This window comes from Cyprinus carpio, chromosome B10 (genome assembly GCF_018340385.1).
Source record: "Cyprinus carpio isolate SPL01 chromosome B10, ASM1834038v1, whole genome shotgun sequence".
NCBI classification, from domain to species: domain Eukaryota; kingdom Metazoa; phylum Chordata; class Actinopteri; order Cypriniformes; family Cyprinidae; genus Cyprinus; species Cyprinus carpio.
The window spans coordinates 11,347,987-11,369,258 of NC_056606.1; the positions used below are offsets into that span (position 1 = coordinate 11,347,987).

General features: G+C 35.1%; 1 protein-coding gene across 5 annotated transcripts in view; it reads right to left on the bottom strand.

Annotated features, from left to right (window-relative positions):
• Positions 1–21,272, bottom strand: part of LOC122138691 (cell adhesion molecule 2-like) — a 405,589-nt gene that overhangs the window by 275,657 nt on the left and 108,660 nt on the right. For 2 of the 5 annotated variants that reach the window (XM_042732493.1, XM_042732492.1), the window contains exon 1: positions 12,194–12,224. The exons of the other annotated variants lie outside the window; for them this stretch is intronic. In XM_042732493.1, coding sequence (XP_042588427.1) covers positions 12,194–12,209 — 16 coding nt within the window. In that variant the 5' untranslated portion in view covers positions 12,210–12,224. Of the gene's footprint in view, positions 1–12,193; positions 12,225–21,272 lie in introns of those variants that run through there. 5 annotated transcript variants of the gene reach the window in all.

A 21,272-nucleotide genomic window follows, 5' to 3' on the forward strand; every position in this document is an offset into this window, starting at 1 on the left:
GTGCTAGTGTGTTCCGTTCTCAGTCTATTTCTGTAACCTGCTGTGCAGCTCTTGGGAGATGAACCTGAGTCCTGATTCACATCAAAGATCAGAACAGACCTCCAGGACAGAACGCCCCAGGTCGTCCTAATCCCACAAAGACCTCGCTGTCCTGCATGTGTCCTGAATTTACGTCACTCGGTCTGTCTCAACAGGACCTCCTGGAGAACAACCAAATGCTCTGCTGGCTGACAGAAACATGTAGGGCCCTATGATTTCCTCAAGGCAGAAAATGCAGATGGAACTGGCGGAATCCAGTCATAAAATGGAATTTACTGTATAACGCAGTCACAGAATTTGCCAAATTTTGGATACATCAAAAGTAGGTCAGTACACTTAAATCACAACAAGATATGGACTAGTGTTAGTGAAAATAAAGCCACACAAATATTTAAATATGAATCCTCCATGTTCTCCGTGTCTACTGAAGCGCACATGACGCTCGCAGTGTTTTCAGACTCTGCCGCCTCAATATGAGTACATGAACACATGAACATAATCTCTGGAACTGCTCTGAGAGTCACTTCATGAGCATTTTACCATTTACTTTGAGAAAAAAATATTGTCATATCATAGACAATCTCTGAGAGTTCACAGCAACCCGTCAAAATAAAAGTACGATTTAACTTGAAAAACTGTGACAAATATATTACATAATGTAATGATAGTACTACCACTAATAATAATTATTATTAAAACATGATATTTTAAAAGGAATTTTTACCAGAATTTTTTTTTTTTTTACCAAATTAATTTAGCAGAAAAAAGGTAATTTAATTTGAGAGTATTTTTTTGTAATTTATTAGTGAATGAGTGAATGGATGAATGTGTTTAAATAATTTATTTAGCAGAAATAACAAACATATATAACAAATAACATATATAACAAATATATATATTTATACATATATATATATATAATAGTGCTGTCAAACTGATTATTTTTTTCAAGAAGTAATGTTTTGTGTTTTGTTTTTTTTGACAATAAATAAATAAATAATAATATAATAATAGATAATACAATTGTGAACAAAATCAACAGATGTTGAAGAAAAGAATTAGGGATTTGAAAACCACCTAGCAACCACATGCCTTAGAAACTGTATGAAAATGCATTAAAGCACTCACCTTAGCGGCAAAACACCTTAGTAATCACACAGCAACATCTTGACAACCACCCAAAATGTCTTAGCAACCACATACAGTAGCAATGTTCTGGTAATCAACCCCATTTCCAAAACAAATGAAGCAACTCACTAAAACCCCTCAAACACCCATAGAAACCATACAGAAACACACTCAAAACAATATGAACACCTTCACAACTACACAGCAACACCCTGGCAACCACCATCACAATTTACCAAACTATGTATCAATGCACCAAAACTGGTCAAAAAACTTTAGCAACCACATACTGTAGCAAAAACCCTAGCAACCACCTACAACACCTTATCAACCATACAGCAAAGTACCTTAGCAACACCCTGGCAACCAGTCAAGCATCACAGAGTTTCATTTCTTCAGAAAAGTTTATTTGTAGAGCGGTGAATTCTAACAAATGTAGAAAGCTGCAGGAATGGCGCCCATGTGTCTAATGATGATTACCTGAGTAAACACATCTGTAGTGAAGGACTCTCCTCTCCAAACCTGCAGATTTGAAAACCAATTAGTCGCATAAAAATGCATCTGCGAGTCTCAAAAGGAAAATGGTACAGGGATCCCCACCCAAAAGTAAACACCCCCCTCAGTTAAAAACGTCACTGTTCATTGGAACAGATGTCAACCTGCACACAACAGAAGATCTCAATCAATTACCAGCCCACAGTGTCTGCATATGAGCATCATCAATTTCCTATTAGGACATGCCACAGAGCTGTCAATCAAGACAAATTACTGCAGGAAATCACATGGTCCACCCCAGAACACCTCTCAGATCCAATTCCTCCCTACTGCTTGATCCGTTTTTTTTTTCTTTCTTTTTCTTTTCCTGTCTGTCGCTAGTAACCGTAACTGCATTACACGCTGTTTCTGAGCCACAATCCCTTGACACCATTTCAAATTGCAGCTCTACATTACTGTGTGACATAAACATAACCTTACTGTGACAGAGCAACCAAAGCTCAGTGGCTCCCACTAGACGTCAGCCTCTGACAGGATGTGACACGGGCTCTCAGAAGGGGCGGAGCCTCTCATGCAGATATTAAAAGCTGTCATCATGCCTTAATATGGAGCATTGTTTATAGACAGTAATAAACAGCAGGGGTATAATCAGATGAAAATGAGTGTTTCCTGCTGCGGTCGATGTCACATTGAAAATGACAAGTACAAATTTCGAGGAGCTATACCCCGAAGGCTTGGCGTTCCACATGATATCAGCCGTCAGATATCTTCCCCCTCATTAATTACAGCCTCTCATGCACAAACAAACTTTTAAGAAAACTATGCCACAAAAGAAACAGGAAGTAACAAGCTGTGGATTGATCTGCACAAAGTTTCCTTTCAAGTAAAGAGTACAAAAGGTTGAGGACAAAAAAAAAAAAAAATCTATATAATTAGTGCTGTCAAACGATAAATCTCGATTAATCGCATCCGAAATAAAAGTTTTTGTTTACATAAAATATGTGTGTGTACTGTGTATATGTATTATGTATATATAAATACACACACATACAGCATGCAGTATATTTTGAAAATATTTACATGCATTTAAATGTAAATATTTATATTCATATCATTTATATCATACATAAATATATTTAATATATAAATGTAACATTATTCTTAAATATATACATGCATGCGTGTGTGTGTATTTATATATACATAATAAACATACACAGTACACACACATATATTATATAAACAAATACTATACTTAGTGACAGCACAATAATAAATATAATATAATATAATATAATATAATATAATATAATATAATATAATATAATATAATATAATATAATATAATATAAAATAAAGAATGAATGAATGAAAACATTTAGAAACAAAATAAATATTTAAAAATAATATTACAACAAAATAAATTAACAACTTTAAATATATTATATATTACATAATTATAAACATGAAAACATCTATTTAAATACATACAAACAAAACTATCACATTACCAAAAATAAATAAATAAATAAATAAATAAATACATATTAATTTAATAACCATTTAAACAAACAAACACTTTTTATTTTACAAAACTATCACATTCCCGTGAATGAATGAATGAATGAATGAATGAATGAATGAATGAATGAATGAATGAATGAATGAATGAATGAATGAATGATTTTGCAGTAGATGGTCCATTCTGACAGAAATTATCTTGAAATGCATTTTTGAAGCCAGTAGATGTGTTACACAAGCAGGCTGTGCTTTAGATGGGATGCATTTTGAGTTCGCCGTACTGACAGTCTAACATCAAAACATGCTGTCAGGACGCTAAAACCCTCTCCAAAAAGCTGTGCCTCTGAATCCATCTCCTTTAAAATGCAAAAATACAAAAATGAGTTAACTTCATAAAGTTCTAACAACTAAACAAAAAACCAACAAGCAACTGGCTAAAATCATACTATAAAACATTCAAAACACCTTAGCAATCACATAGCACTGCCATGGCATTCTGGTGGCAAGTTTTGCACTGACAAAAACCATTTACTTTTAAAGTGTAAAAATATTGTCTTTCTACTTAATTAAGGTCAGAATTAAGAATCTAAAAGCAAACACAGTTTGCAAGATGCACTTAACCTGATGCACACAACCTGAAATGAGGCTATGTGCTGTGAACAGTTAAGCAAATAAAGGCAATAGCTGATAATAATACAGAGGCTTTATGACTTTACTGGGGTGGAAGGAACAAAAGGGATGAAAGGGATGAAAATGTCTCGATATTATGAGGGAAAAAAATCAATGAACTCAAAATAAAAGTTAATTTTTACGTACTCAGGAGAAAAGAACAAAAAAAAAAAAAAAATACCAATGCATACATATACTGTTTAATATAGACGCATTGCACAAAGCACAAGTTCCTAAGGCTAGTTTTACACAATAAGGTGTACAGGCTCTCTGAAACACCATCTGTTCTGATTTCACTTCTGAGAGCTCTTCACTTTCATGTAGGTGTCTGCCTGGGCATAACTGCTCAGCCTGCCTGCGATACGGCAAGCCCATCTGCACACACACACACACACACACACACACACACACACATACACACACATACAGAGATACAGGCATACAGAGAGACAGGTAATTATAAGTAAGAAATGAGGAACCTTTTGTAGATCACAAGTGAAATGAGAAGTGAAATCAGCATGCTCTTCCCTTGCGCTAGCTGCAATGTCTCATTTGGCCGCCCACTCCTTCTCTGAGCCTGCAACCAACGCAGCGGCTCAGCGGAGGAGGAGAGGGCAGCACTCTGAGAGAGGAACAACTTCACAAAAAAACTCATTTATACTTTTGTCTTCATATACTGTTTACACTCCAACTAAAGCACTTAATCATTAAAAGCACACTACATTATGGTGCAAAAGTCAATATATATGGAATTTTTTCCTTTTTTCTCTCTCTCTGTCTCTCTCTCTCTCTCTCTCTAAGAATCTCTGTGTCGGCATGGCTGATAATGCATGAAATTTTAACTTTTCATTTTAATACTGATATATTACTGAAATAATTTCTAAATTGTTGTAGATGGTGGAAACACAAAAAGTGTTTTTATTTTATTTTTTTTTATATATATATTTTTTTTATATATTTTTAGATATATTAACATACAACAATTAAACATTATTAGGTATAATTATATTTACAAATTATATGCAATTCAGCAAAAGGTTTTTTTTCTGTTTGTTTGCTTGTTTGTTTGTTTTTTTGCTGTTCTGCATGATTTACATTTGTTCAGTTATATTAAATCATTTATACAAACACGTGTAAAACATGTTTACAAATGTAAAATGTAAATAAATAAATAAATAAATAAATAAATAAAAGTATTTAAAAAGTATTAAAGTATTTTGTAAGCCACTCATATATAAGCATTCAATAATTTGGGGTCAGTTTTTTTTATTTTATTTTTTTTTAAAGACATTACATTTTATGCATAATGACGCATTAAATTGATAAAAAAAGACAGCAAAAGACATTTATGATATTATAAAGTATTTTTATTTTAAATAAATGCTGTCCCTTTTTCTTTTTATCATTTATGTCTCACAAAGAAGCAAAAAAGGTTTTTTTTTTGCTTAATACAATTATATTTACTAATTAAATAGAATTAGATACAAGACACAATGATATTATTAGATATAATTATATTTACAAATGATGATGGCAAAATGTTTTTGCTATTCTGCATGATTTATATTTGTAAATTATATTAGATTACACATACAAACAAATGTAAAACATTTAAATAAATCATAAAAATGTAAAGTAACATTTAAAACCCATATATACACGTTCAATAATATAAAGGTTTCTTTTTTAAAATTAATGCATGTTTTCTTTTAATTCAGAAATTAATCATTTTGTGCATAATGATGTATTAAATTGGTATAAAGTGACAAAAGACTCTAATAATGTTACAAAATATTTCTATTTTAAATAAATGCTGTCTTTTTCAACTTCTTTCTATTTAACATTTGTCTCACTATTCCCACAAAAATGTTAAGAACAAATGTTTTCAATTTTGTAAAAATACTAAAATGTGTGTTTATTAGAAACATTATAATATCAGATTGATTTCTGTTTTCTGAAAATTCAACTTTGCCATCACAGAAATAAATTACAGTTAAAAATATATTTTGAACTGAATATAGAAATACAGAAATTAATTATTTTAAATTAAAATATTTCACAACATAGCTATTCTATTTTTGATCAAATAAATTATTTAAAAAAAAAATTAAAACTAAAAACCTTTTGAACTGTAGTCTATACACACACACACACACACACAAATGCTTAATACAATAAGTATTCTTTCTTATTAATTTTTTTTTTTTTTTTTTTAGAACACAAGTTTCGGAGCTGTGACAGTCACTGATATTTTCTATAATAGACAGGTTCATTTCACTTTCTCACATACAGTTAAAAAAAAAAAAAAGTTAAAAACTTGGGGAAAGTACCCTTTCAAAAGGTACTAATATGTACCATTTAGTGGTAAGGCGTACCTTTTAGCCAGTGACAGATTTGCACTTCTCAGAATTCTATTTAATCTGTGTTTTACAAAATTACCAGCCAACTGCTTTTATTTACATGGCAAAGCCAATTTTAAGTCACATTTGTTCATTTTTGTATCATGAAAATGCAGCTTTAATTTTATCAGCACAGTTTCTTTCTTCCTTCAACTATCGGTTTAGACAGTTGAGCAGTCTCCTGGAAATGTAGCTGCCACAGTCATCCCATCTTCCCTCCCCTGCGCCCTCCTCCAACTCCCTGTCCTTTCTCAATATTCTAAGAGGCCTCCAAGGTCACAGCAGAGCTGCATGACGGCATGTCTCGTCACATTACTGAACATACCCACTCATCACATCACTTGAAATATGAATCATTATCCAAAGATGTACAGTAATTATTACTAAGGAGGTGGTATTTTTAGCTGGTAATTAGCCACTTGTCCTAGTGAGAGCCCAGCATGATGCTTATCTATTAAGGTGGGAGAGAGAGATGATGATGGAGGGAGAAAAGAAGAAATTACTGTCACTGGATGCAACGTGTCAAAACAACATCATGTCACACTTCCAATGTTATTCACTGACGCTCAACAAAAAGCACATGGACGGATTTTTTTTTTTTTTGAGTTTGAGTTTGATATTTTTATATTAAATTAAAGTTATTGCAATTTTATGTCAACCATTTATCAACTGTTCTGTGAAGAATTTCTCAGGGACAGATTTTCCATATCGCTGCACGCCACTATCTTTAGCGACGAACGGAGAAACTCTGTTGAATAAACATTTACGGATGTATACGTCTATATGTGTAGAAGCAGGGGTGTGTAAGCGAGAGTCTCGCAGGAGTGTGTCTGCAAACGCTGTTTGTATTAGCGTGTCTATTTGTGAAGATGTCACTTATCACAGACTGCAAACATCTGTGAGGACAGGCATGCTGTTTTTAAGCTTTTAAGTCAGATGAGGTTAACAGCTCATATTGTGTGGAGAATGACTGATGTTTTTATGTTTGGTGTCACAAAGACTCAAAAAAATATGTGTAAGACTAATAATACAGTATATTATATTAATATACTGTATAACTAATATATATATAAACGTCTCTGTCCTGAGACTTTTTTTTTTTTTCAAATGTTTTGTTTATACATTGTAGGAAAACACATTAAAATATAATAATAATAATAATAATAATAATAATAATAATAATAATAATAATAATAATAATAATGATGATGATGATGATGATGATAAATAGTAGTAGTAACAATTAAAATGGCTACGGAAATCATTTCTTTCAACAATTTTTATATCTGTGATCTCTAAAATTCCAAACATATGCAAAACTTTTTCATGGAGAACAATTGAAGGGGACAAGATAATAAAAAAAAAAAAAAGGGCTAATAGATAATCATCATCATCATCATCATCATCATCATCATCATCATCATCATAATCATCATCATCATCATCATCACAATCCTAATAATTATTATTATTACAAATAAACACATTATTAGTAGTATGCATATGTTAACTAAAATACTGCATTCATTCATTCTTATATAATTAATAATATCAATAAATAACTAAATATATAAATAACCTTAAACAAAAAATAGAATTGGTATGGAATATATTTATAATATTAAAATATTTAATTAATTATAGAGTAATATTAATAGTATATAATAATAATAATTAAAAAAAAAATATATATATATAAATATATAACTTTAAAAATAGACATACAGACAGACAGACAGACAGACAGACAGACAGACAGATAGATAGACAGAGAGACAGACAGACAGACAGACAGACATATAGATAGATAGATAGATAGCTTCACACATTTTTCGAGCAATTAAACGAACCTCAGACCCCAAGTAGAACATGAGGGTTAATAAATCACACAGACACATCAAAAAAACAAAGCACCTCTCACAGTGTTCTGTCTGGCCTTGGCAGTGGGAAAGAGGGGCAATGCGATGTGTTTGGAGGAGGCCCCGCAGACAGAGGGGTTCTCCAAAAGGTTGGTGTGTTTACAAGCAGAAAACATGCTGCTCCCCAGCAAGCCACAGCAGCATGAGAGCTTCTGTGTTTCCCTCAAAATAAACAACCAAACTCAGACACAAAACATTCGCACAGATGTTGGAGGTCGTCGTGCCTTTTGGCGAACTCACATTACTTTGTCACTCTGTTTTCAGCGGGACGTTGAAAGCAGAAATGGAGTGAAAGCAGGAGACAGACAGATGTGAAGTGGAATGTGAAGGTGAAGAGCAGGTGAAGCAGGCTGTAGTTGTGTTGAAGGACATGACTTGTACTATCTCATGGCTCCCCATTGACCTGCTGGGAGTCTGTGAGTGTGTGCTGGACTCTGATAAGCATACACACACTGCATTAATATGCCACACACTAATAAAGCATTCACACAGAGGTTCAAAACAGAGATGAGAAGCTCTGTTTGGACTAACTCCTCTTTATTGTAGAAAAGTAAAGGATTAATTAGGGCTAGAATGAATCTTAAACCAGCATATCAGCTACAGTTTTAAGTCAAGTTGGACTTGTTGGTTGTTGCATATGTAACACATTGCTGAGGAGGTTATGCGACTCATAAGACTTTTGAATCTGACTTGCAATATAGTGTAGTTTGCAAAATAGTGCAAAATAGCATCCATAAATAAGGGCAGGCGGGTTAAGAATAATTCAGCATAATTAACAAGCAAAAATCCTAAGGGTGTGGGGGTGTGGGTGTCTGGTGTATAGAGTGGTGCATTGTGGCTTTAGGTTTTAACTTTAAACGCTAAACTATTAACTATTCTCATCTTTCGCCACCCTTCATGCCTCACCTCTAACCGCTCCATATTTCAGACATAATTTGGCACACGGGGATAAAATTATCCTTGTGTTCTGAAGCAACAACAGTGAAAGGGCAGAGAACAGATAATTGTTAACAAATCTGACTTGCGCAGAGTGTGTTTTTCCTGGCCCGCTGCGTTCAGTGAGCGCCGGCGTGCCCATCTCCAGAAAATCTGTCTATGCTTTGGCAGTCGCCCCAGAGCAAGCATCTGTCAAAACAAATGCTTCTCGTGTTGGCAATAAATAAATGAAAGAATAAATGAATAGATAACACAAGGGGGGAAGACAGACACATCAGAGACGGGAGAGAAAGAGTGATCTAATGTCATCATTTAGCAGAGGACGTCAAAGAATTAAGGAATAGCGAACGATTGAGTCCTGTCAGATTAAGTGGGATGACAAAATTAATGCAACAAAGGAGTGATGTCGCAACATGTTATAATGAAAACGTCTGAACACAGCCTGTTAACTGCCTGAAAAATGAAGTAAAATGATATGAAAATCAGTGTTTTTTAAATGCTAGGATTTTTTATTGGCTCAAGTTTCACACAGAAATTGCTAATAAATTTGACAAACAATTACAAATACATGACAATTACAAAACAGAACATCTGAAATAGCATTGTCTTAGTCATTTCTAACAAATCAGCATATCAGAAGGATTTCTGAACGATCATGTGAAACTTAAAGACCGGAGTAATGATGCTGAAAATTCAGCTATAATATATATTTCAATATATATTAAAATGTAAAACAGATATTTTAAATCACAATAATATTTCACAAAATTATATGTAGGAGACTTTTAAAAAAACATTTTAATAATCTGACTGACTCCAAACTTTTGAAAGGTAGTGTAAACATTTTCTTCTCGTATTAAGGATGCTAGAACTAACAAAAAAAAAAAAAAAAATATTCCAAAAAAAAGAAAAAGAAAAAAAAAGAATTGAGTTTAAATGGCGTCTTCAGATTTTTTTTAAAAATATATATATATTATTTGTTTTGTTAGTTATAGCATCTTTAATACAAGATATATATATATATATATATATATATATATATATATATATATATATATATATATATATATATATATATATATATATATTTTTACACTTATATATATATAAGGAAGAAAAAATCTCTTCAAAAACCTTTTTTTTTTTCTTTTTCTTTCAGGGAAAATTTAAAACATGCTACCATCTTAGTGAATAATGCATTAAGCTATCGGAGACCCTTTACAGCACCAGACTCCTCTGAGTCATTACACAGTGCGGGCAAGGATCCTCTTTTGATCCAGTCAGAAATTCTATAAAACACATTAGTTATTATTATTCATTTGTCTGTCCGAAGTGTGCCGTTTGAAGCCCTCAGCAAAGAAGAATTAGCATTTCATGGCTAAGCAAAGCTGTGTGGAAAACTTTTAGTGAACACTTGTGATATCAAATTGAGGGTAGCATCTAATTTCATTATTTCTACATGGTGAAATGACCCAAATGAGTAGCTTACACACAAAACACAACAAAACTCAAAATACACAAAGTCAAACTCTTTAGGCAGTGAGGTGACAGGCAAAAAGGTTACACTTCAGGCAACCAGTTTAAGGCCTGTTTTTTGCCTCAAACATTAAGTCATTTACATATATGATGCCTTTAGACCATTTAAACTTGCTGAGGAAATGTGTCCTATCTCTGCTCCCCATGATACAGTATTGATTTAGTCCGATGTTAGGTTTAACTGGCTGAATATGACAGACTTCACTTACATCTGCTGTTATCATCCTAAAAGCCCTTCCTGCTTAATCAAGCTCTGCTCATTTTAGACGCAATTACAGAAAATGTGCACTCTGTTCCTTAAGAAAATGACCATTTGAACAAAATGGTTCTATTGTAGTGGGTTAAGCTAATGATTTTTATGTCATTGTGACCCCAACTGGAAAAATCCTGCTGGTTTCAGAAGAACAACAGACAGTAAGACAGGTTATGAAATAAAATAGTTTGAAGAGTAGATATTCAGGATTATTTTTTTTCTGCTGGCCTACAGATCATGATAATGTATGATCTAAATAATGGATAAAAGGAGGGGGGAATAAATAAATAAATAAATAAATAAATAAATAAATAAATAAATAAATAAAATTTTGGAACCTGCCCACACTCTTAAAAATTAAGGTTCTTTATTGGCATTGATGATTCCATGAAGAACCTTTAAAATCTATGGAACCTTTCCATTGGATGAAGGTTCTTTATAGTGGAAAAAAGGTTCTTTGGATGATTAAAATGTAAATGTCTCTTTTAAGAATTGTTCACTGAAATGTTCTTTTTTGAACCCAAAATGGTTCTCCTATGACATCTCTGCGAAAACCCCCATTTGGAACCTTAATTTTTAAGAGTGTATGTTCAAGTGTGGATAAAAAAAAAAAAAAAAAAAAGGAATAATGAAAATTAATTAATTCAATCATTCATACAACAAAATATTCTGGGGGTCATGAAAAATTGGTGAATAAGATCAAAAATGCTGGAGCTGGCTGGAAATTTTATAACAATTCTCTAACAAGGTAAGAGCTAAAAATATTTTATATTCAAACCATTTTGAGATAACGATACCCACAAAAACATCACAATTAATTCAGAAATGTAAATGTATGAATTAATTTTCAGATATTTAGAAACTTAAAACACATTAGACTGAGTAGTATAATTTAATAACTGGTTGTTTAATTATACACTTTCTTTAGTTTGTTTGGGTCATGTATATTGAGAATAATGCCAACTGCAAAAAAAATAAAAAAAAATAAATAGCCAAATCTGCCAAAATTACTCAAAACACTGTTGTTTTACATTAGAGTCTATTTGTTATCTCTTCAGCTTGTCAGAACCTGAAATGACCTCACCAAACTATGTAAGATCTAGTTTTTATAGATCAAAAGTCAAGGTCAAGAGTTCAACATCTGCTCAAGAAGTTCAGAGAACACGATCATGCTAGCTTTCAATGGCTCAAATGGTGAAGTTCCATTCAGTGCTGTCCAGAAAAACACAGACCCAGGAACTTTGTCTTGCTAGCATCCCATTCACTAGCAGTAAATACATATATAAAATGCTACATACTTTGACCATCAGGCATTTCAGCACTGGGCAGCTCTTACCTAGAAGAGAGAAAACAGACAAGAATGAGTCCATAAAATTCAGACTTCTGTACAAGAAAAGACACAGAAGAACAGTGGAGACAATGTGAAATGTCTTCTCTTAATTATGAGTCCATCACAGTCAAAGACCCGTTTGACACGTAGCAGAAAAAAAGGATTAAAGGAGAATTAATCTGGCTGATCATTTCCCTGACCGGGAGTGTGACGGCGTGTTAATAAATGTGGACTCCTGAGAGGTGGTGGCCCCCGTCTCACTCTGAACGAGAGAGGTCACTCCTCCGTTTCATACCCATTCGTCACGTCTCGCCACTGGCTCAGGTGTGCCGGCGTCGCGCAGATGTCTGCTGAGTAAGACTGATATCGGAGATTCGCCAGTCAGGTAGCTGTGAAGTAGAATACGCGGGGACAGCAGGTCGGGGACGCGAGCGCAACGGGACATGATTAAGGCGGAGGTGAGAGGTGTAAGGGTCTGCTAGACGCCAATGATAGATAGAGACCAAAGGACTGTGACGGCAACATGGAGCTAGGAGTCTCGTAAGCTCTGTTCTAAGACAGACATGACTGGAGATTGTTTTGAGACAAATGTTTATTGTCTACTAATAATGTCCCACAATGTATTGACATGCATCACATTTCTTTCTGAAAATTTCCAGCACATCTCAGGTCATGCTTTGTGTTTCTGCTGGAAAAGACGGTTGAGGATTTATTTTTATTTTTTTATTTTATTTTATTTTATTTTATTTTATTTTAATAAAATGGTCTTTGTCTTGCTAAGTCTAATTTCATAGCTAGCATTTGATGCAACCATAAATATACATAATTTTCCAATATGACAGTTTGACATTATTTTAACATTATTTTTTCTTTTTCACACATAATCTCATATTTCATCACTGCTGCCTCCTTGATAACAAAGAACATGAAGGTTATAAAAAAAATAAATGATTGAAAAAAAATATAAAATTTTTTGTTGTCCAACTTGACCAAGCACATTTCGCCTTGAAGTTTGTAGTGACCCACAAGACCTTGATTCACTGGTAGGTGTGTTTAATTATGGTTAAATCTAAAGTCTGCAGTACAGTGGCCCTCTAGGAGCTGGTTTGGACACCCCTGCTCAATGTAAAGTGGTATTCACATTCACAGCGATTTTATGGCTGAGTATGAACATGTACACAGAGATTTAATCAATGTCATTGTGAACACCACTTGAGAATGTAACATTGTTCTCATCTTCCTAAGCAGCAGGTTTCAAGTAAAATGATTTACCCTCTCCGGGGTGTAAGACTCATTTTCACATTCGCATCACTGGTGCGTGATCACTGCGGGAATTTCAGCTTTAGATTATAAATGGACCATTGGATGATCCATCTTTAAACCCGCTCGTTTCTTAGCCTCCAAGAGTGATGACTGATGTCTTCCGCTCCATTTGCCCCAGTAGGGTCACACAGAAAAATGACACTTTTCTAAAAAGGGCCACAGATGTTGCCTCTCTGTATCCAACAACGTTATCACCGGCCAAATGTAGGCCAGTGATAAAAGAGCGCGACTGTAACATCTAGTCAGAACATAAACCTGACTGGAGGAGAGATACAGATCAGAAGCTCAAGTGAAGTTTGGGTTTCTCATCCAAGATAAAATCAAGGACTTTATCTTGAACATGAGACCTGCTGTCTTTATTCATCACATATGGTTCTTTGACCAGTAATGCTAATGCTAAAGCTAATGTTGCTTTGAACAGTATAGCGATTTCTAACTTAAGTAGATTTATTTAGAAAATGTTCCAAATAATTTTCGAATAGTTGTTTCTGAGGTATGTCAGAACATTAAAGATAAATGCAACTAAATGCTAATGCAACTAAAAGAGCAGCTTTTCCAAACGTTATGAATAAAGTCTGTCACATGAATAAAATGCACATAAACCCAGCCATCTTCATTAATCAAATGTTTGACTTAAAGCTTATCAAACATGCCATTATTCACCCCATAACGCTAATGCTAAAGCTAATGCTGTTTCCCTCCAAAAAGATGCTAAAAAATAGTAATTTCTAACTTATCGCTGCTCATTTATGTACAACACTTTCAAAATCACTTTCTAATAGATGATTTTTAGGTTAGGGCTAAATGTAGCTAAATGCTAAAGAGTTCTTTTCTTCGTAAGTTGTTTTGAATAAAGTTTTCAGTTTAAAGAAAAGTAAAAAAAAGTTCAAAAAGTTACTTGAGCTCACAACTGCCACCTCCAACAACACTAATTCAACTCAAATCCAAGTTTATTCCCAGTTCCAGAGGTGCACCGTTGAGCGTCCCAACATTTTGATTCTGTATGCAAGGTCATGTCTGCCATCTCCCCCTCCTGCCGTTTTACACCTGCCATACTTTATTTGCTCCCACATTAACTTTGCCGCTGAATTTCCCTTCCCATCTAAAACGCATTTACAGGTGGGAGAAACGTAAACAGGCTGGCGCTGCCTCATTAAACAACAGCACACACTCCCTCTACCCAAACAAACCAACTTTTATTCCTCAATCATCCCCTCATTCACTCGCCTCACGAACTCGTTTGTCCTCCATCTTTACGTCTTAGTGACCTTTCGGGAGAGCTCTGTAGGTCAAGCTGTGGGCTGATTCTGAAACATGTGAAGTGCGTCTCGCTCAACCACCATCCCTCGTCCCAGTGGGGGGCAGGAACATAGTGATAGTGTTCTGACCAGTTAACCTTCCCTTTGCTAGCCAATACTTTCAAGGATAATTGTGTTCATGTCAACTTAAGGCACAGAGTGAGAGCGAGAGAGAGACATAGGGGACATTACAGTGAAATCACAATATAGCATCTAGACTTTAAAAAGAGAGCTTTTCAGGTTTGGCGTGTCCTATAATTTGCAACCTGCTCTCATTGCAAGTGACTAGCTGCTAGCATGTGTACATAAGGGTGTCCATACATACCTGGCTGGAGTGTGAGAGGCTGATTTAAGTGTATTTTAATGGCAGTGTGACACTATGTCAGCTGAAAGAGTTTGTGTGTTGTGCTGTAGAGATGAGAGAGAGCAGGAGAGGCACATAAGAGCTTTAATGGTCTGTGACAGCCCCAAACCCCCTCTGCTATCTTCCTCTCTCTCTCTCTCTTGCACCTACATTCCCTGCTCTACACAGTCTTTTGCCCCTTTTCTTTTCCTGTGTTTCTCTGACAGGAATCCATAGGCCTGCCTCAGTCTCAGTAAAGGTGTCGACTATAAAGCTCCTGAGCACCTTATCTGCCCCCTGCGTCTGTCAGAAGGGATTTCTGATCGGTTTCTTCTCACACTTTAGAGTAGCTCAAAGCCACTTCATCTCTTTGCCTGAGAAAAACAGGCCTCAAAACTTCACACTGAGAGCAGGACCTTTTTTAGCCTCCGAAAGCCAAATTAAGCCTCCTCGTGGCTTTCACTCAGATTCCTGTATATACTTAAAATTTCCTCAGAAGTCTCACAATCAGTCTGTTTGTCCATCTGTCTGTCCAAACATCTGTTCGACCAACCAATGAGATTCACTCACCTGACAAAAACCTGACAAAGTACGTTCAAACATTTAGATAAATATTGATGACTTATTGTGCATATAATCAGTCCCACCTCATAATACTAACAGCATATCATGCATAATAATTCAGTAATTTTGGCTATTTAACTATTTATTTATTTATTTTAAAAAGCAAGCCACTCAGACTCCCTGTTGCAACAGGAAATGTGTCAAATACAAAGTTGTACTTACTGTAAGTTTTGCCAATTTTGAGGTACAAAGCAAAGCAAGAAAAGTTTAAACTTTATAAAGAGATCTTTTCCTATTTCTAGTGAGTCAGTTCCTGAACTAATTTAACCTCGACAACAATATCCTGTGACAGTATTGAGAACCCACATAAGAGTCCTTTGTGTTTCGAAGATGCATTACAGCAATAGTCACTTTTTCTGTTCTAAGCTCAAACACACTTCCTGCTTTCATGCCACCTAGCAACCTATTCAAATTGCTATTCCTGGATTGTAATTGTGGGGGATTTCCTGCAGTGGTTGAAATACTGCAAAGTCTTGGCTTAAAGGGATAATTCACCAAAATGTGAAAATTCGATCATTAATTACTCACCCTCATGTCTTTTCAAATCCATAAGGCCTTCGTTCATCTTCGGAACACAAATTAAGATATATATATATATTTTTTTATGAAATCCGGGAGCTTTCTGACCATGCATAAACAGCAATGCAACTGACACATTCAAGGCTCAGAAATGGAGTGGGGTACATCGATAACAAAGTCCATGTGACATCAATGGTTCAAATGTAATTTTATGAAGCTACGAGAATCCTTTTTTGTGTGCAAAGAAAACAAAATTAATGACTTTATTCAACAATTTCCTCTCTTTCATGTCAGTCTTTGACATGCATTCACAAAAGTACCACGATGCACTGTTAAAAGGATAGTTCACCAAAAAATACAGGTTTGGAACAACATGAGGGTAAGTAAATGATTATTTTAATTTTCAGATGAACTGTCCCTTTAAACTTGCATAAATCCCATTTTGCCCATTCATCCATCTATGATTTTTTTTCTACTATTCATGCTATCCAGGTTAATTCTAATCTATCTCAGACTGACAGCCTTGTCAGATATTTACAGGACAGCTGCATTAAAATCAACAAATTCCTGTCAGACTTGTAAACTCGCACAGTTGGTGGTCTAATCTGAATCCCTCCAAAAATTATCCTAATATATTCCAGTATTTTTTGTTTACTTGCTTGCTTTTGGAAAACCACTTGATTAGACGAGTGCAACAGGCAGATAAGGACTCATGAATAAATGGATATTAATGTCCGTGGTTTTGTGATCTCTAATATATTGCCAAATTTTAGGCTGCAGATTTTGGCGCCAGAAAAACAGACTCCTTGCAATTCACATTAATTCAACCTTAGAGCCTAATTTTCACAGATAATCACTAAAATTGTAGTGCTACTTCATTAGACTAAAGCAAATGATTATTCAAAAAATAAAAGCTCACAAGTGACTGGTTTAGATTAATTAAATTTCTCCAATTCTCCAAGGTACAGTCAGTCAGCAGTTAACAGGAAGTAAACTCTCCAGTTCAGGAATCCTCTCCTATAGAGGATTGAACCTGCACCCTTTGTATTACAAACCTAGATCCTTAACCACAAGCATGTTATCATCCTTCAAAATATATGTTTTTTGAGAAGTAAATGCATTTCTGAGTTTATGGGTTAGTGGGATTCAGTTATATGTGATCATATTTTGGTGGGGTGCTTTTTTCTAGATGACCCTATTGTGTGTGACAGACCCTGCCGAACAAATAGACTCTCCACAAAGGCTTTCTGCAAGTGTGTTGGTGAGAAATAATCAGCCCCTGATCCTCAGAGCATCTTCAACTCCGCGGGCAGGAAAAGAAGTCTTGTAAGACGCATTACGCACGGTAGGGAAAAAAAACACTGGAGAGAGAATGTGCTTCTTTTCTCTCGGAAAGCTTTTCTCTAAGATAAGAAGTGGCCATATCCTGACAGCTCTCAAATAAGCCATTCTCATTCCCTGGACACTGTTACCATGTCAACCGCAGGAGTGCTCTGACCTTGTCCTGGTGTTTGTAGACACCAATTAAAAGTAGACATAATGACTGAGACCTGCGGTGGCTGCACCAGGTTGCTGAGTCAGCACAACACAGGCTCGAGAAGAAAGAAATAAACAACGTTAAGTATTAGTCGAACGTGAAGTTGATTTTGAGGTTTGTTTTTCACAAATAGTGCCAAATCAACATCTAAAGCTCACAGACATTGAGCAAGAAAATTGATTTCTAGTGTGAAATTGCTTTCACACTAGAATGTTTGGAGTAGAGCCTATTGTGTGTTTGATATGAGGAGTTTGATTCGTGTTCGCTCAGTCAGTGTGAAAGCTGTTGCCAAACCTGGACAAGGAAACCACAGAGCTGAAAATGCAAACTGAAAATAAATCGTTTTTGAAGAAATCTTAGCAAAAGTTAACAAAATATTAAAAGTTAACAAACACTGAAGACTGGAGTATTGGCCACTGAAAATATTTGTGATAGAAAGAAAGCAAGAAAGCAAGCAAGCAAGCAAGCAAGAAAGAAAGAAAGAAAGAAAGAAAGAAAGAAAGAAAGAAAGAAAGAAAGAAAGAAAGAAAGCAAGAAAGAAAGAAAGAAAGAAAGAAAGAAAGAAAGAAAACAGTTATTCTAAACTGCGATAAATTTTTCAAAAAGTACAATTTTTACTTCATTTTTTTACTTTACTTCATCAAATAAATGCAGCCTTGGCAAACATTTAAAAAAGTACTGACCCCAAAATTTTTAATGATAGCATGAGTCTCTGAAACGCACACATACACAAACAAACAAACAAATAAATAAATAAAACAGTTAAGAAATCTAACTCCCAGTTTCACACACAAGACTTAAACTTAATCCCAGACTAAAATGCATGTCTGAGCTGTTTTAAACGAATAAAACTTGTACTGACAAACCTTAAAATATGTCAGTGCCATTGTTTTGCCTTATGATGCACACCAGTTTTTTTTTTTTTTTTTTTTTTTTTTCAAAGGCACATTCATAGATACTTAAATGTCCTTATTGAACTATGGCCTAATGCTGGATTAACCGAAGCCCTATCTGTGAAATCAGGCCTAAATGAATGCTTTAATTCACATTAAAGTGAAGGTGCTACTAAAAGTGAGGGAAATTCTCATTCTAGAAAGTATATGTTATGTCAGAAATGTGTACACAACCCTTAAAGCAAGATGAGTCATCAATATGTCTGGTTTTGGAAGAACAGCTACAAATATGAAATGCATACAGTGTATGCAAAAAGTGCTAAAAGTGAATTGTCAGTGTTAAATACCAAACTAGCACAGAGATGACCTCAACACTATAGATGTGGACTAAACGCCACAAAAATGTTATTCCCTGAGGTCTTTAACCCATTCTTACTCCAATCGCACCCCTACTGAAGCCCTGGCCATTCTGCAGCGTGTTCATTACCGTACGTTGATTTATTATGCTTTCACTATGATGTGACGATCTCCCATTTCAATACTTTGTGAGTGAGATGGATGGGTTTCTGCTGCGGCCCCTGACAGAGAGATTTACAGCGACTGATCAAACTTGCAGGAACACCCACATCTGTCTACTGTTATTGCACTCTGAGGTCTCTCAAAGTTTAAAATAAATTACTCTGGAGATGGGCAAACCTGTTTGTGTGAGAGCAAGAGCGAGAGGCAGTGTGTATTTCACATGGACCCATTATATGTGCCACTTATTTACCTTTCCTAGTGTTTTTGTGCATTTAAGACCCATCAGTCCTTGGCTTTGTGATGTGCTTCATCAGTTAGTCAGCTAAACTTCCAATCTACCTGAGCACTTTCTCTACACTCAAAGTCAGAATGCACTGACATAACCTCCATGGGAAAAAAAAAAACACTGAACGCAAGCCAAAAGGAAGTCCTAGTCTAATGAAGCATGAATGCTCAGCCCACAAACAGAAGCTCAATTCAGACGTCATAAAATAACCTCTCTTCCTAGTTCATTATATTCACACAGTGTGCTGAGTAATTGGCATATAAGCCAAGAACGCTCCCACTTTCCCATGGAGGACTTGATACTCGCTTTTACTGACCTTGCTCTGGACAAAACAAGCACAGCTTCCTGTCTGTTCTGTTATTTTCGGTCTCATTTTTCTCAATGTCTTTCTCTATCATTGATGCTCTTCAATTTCCTTCAAGTCTGCATGACGCATGGATTCAGACCAGCACAGGAATTATACAAACATCAATAATCTGAAAAATGCAACAAAAAATGGTACTGAAAAATATCAAATACACAGATAGAGCCTAATAGGGCGATAACTACCACTAAGTTCAGGTTTCACACTTAGAACAAATGCTTTTCAATCAGAATAAGAGTGCTGCTACACCCAAAGGGAATTGAATTACTTTAGAAATACTGTAGAAACCCACTTATTTCCATAACCTTCCATTATCTGCCAGACCTGTACTGCAGTGAGAAGGTTTCTGGATCAGTTACGTGTTCTCAGATGCCTCCAGACATTGAGAGGATTAGCGGCTTTGAAGCTGCCCAGTCATGTGAACTAACAGAGTAAACACAGCAGTTTTGGGGAGGACAAAAGAATGGGATCAAAATATGTGGAGATGCACTGAAATCTCTGAGTTGGAGAGAGGACAAAATGTTGAGATGGATAAAAAGATTTACCTAATGCTTCCTTTGTTTTTTTATTATGGTTTATTGTTCATGCATACTAAACTTGGAATCAAGATCTCCCATTTAAATTTGATTTACATGCAAGGCACAAACAAGAATATATTTGTTAGTGGCCACAACTAGGTTCCTTTGTTAAAATTAACATGATGTGGTTTGTTTATCATCTCACAATAAAAACTTTTTAAAGGTTGTCTTTTTGCAAGTATTGGAAGTTTCTGCTGTGGTGCAGAAATTATGCACTTTTAATGTATGTGTATATTTGTGTATGCTCAACATGTATTGTGCCAGCTGGTGAATTTATTCTGGGTTATTAATATTTAACTTGGATGGGCACTGCAACAGTTATCCTCAGTGGAACAAAAGCCGTAGGCACTCAGAAAACCACCAGACAAGCCCCGTTCCTCTTCCCCACAGCTGTACATCTGTACCAGCCAAAGGTGAGAATGCTGACAGGAGTTCCGTATGAATGTGGGCTTAGAGAAATGCATGGAGCATTTATTAAATTATTGCGTCATTTGGCTTTGAGATTGATTGGACGTAGAATTCAGCGAGAGAGCCGAGAACTCCTATTTAAGTGGCCATTAGTGCACAGACACACTTTGAGTCAATCTTTGTCACAGACAGTCATCGACCCTTCTATATCTGCACATATAGTTGTTTCATTACCCTTTCTGCTATTCATACATCCATTCACTGCAAACACTCAGATCATGCATCTGGTACACAAACTATAATCAATAAAAAAATACCTTAGAAGCAGTTGGTTTGTGCTTTTTTTTTTAACCTT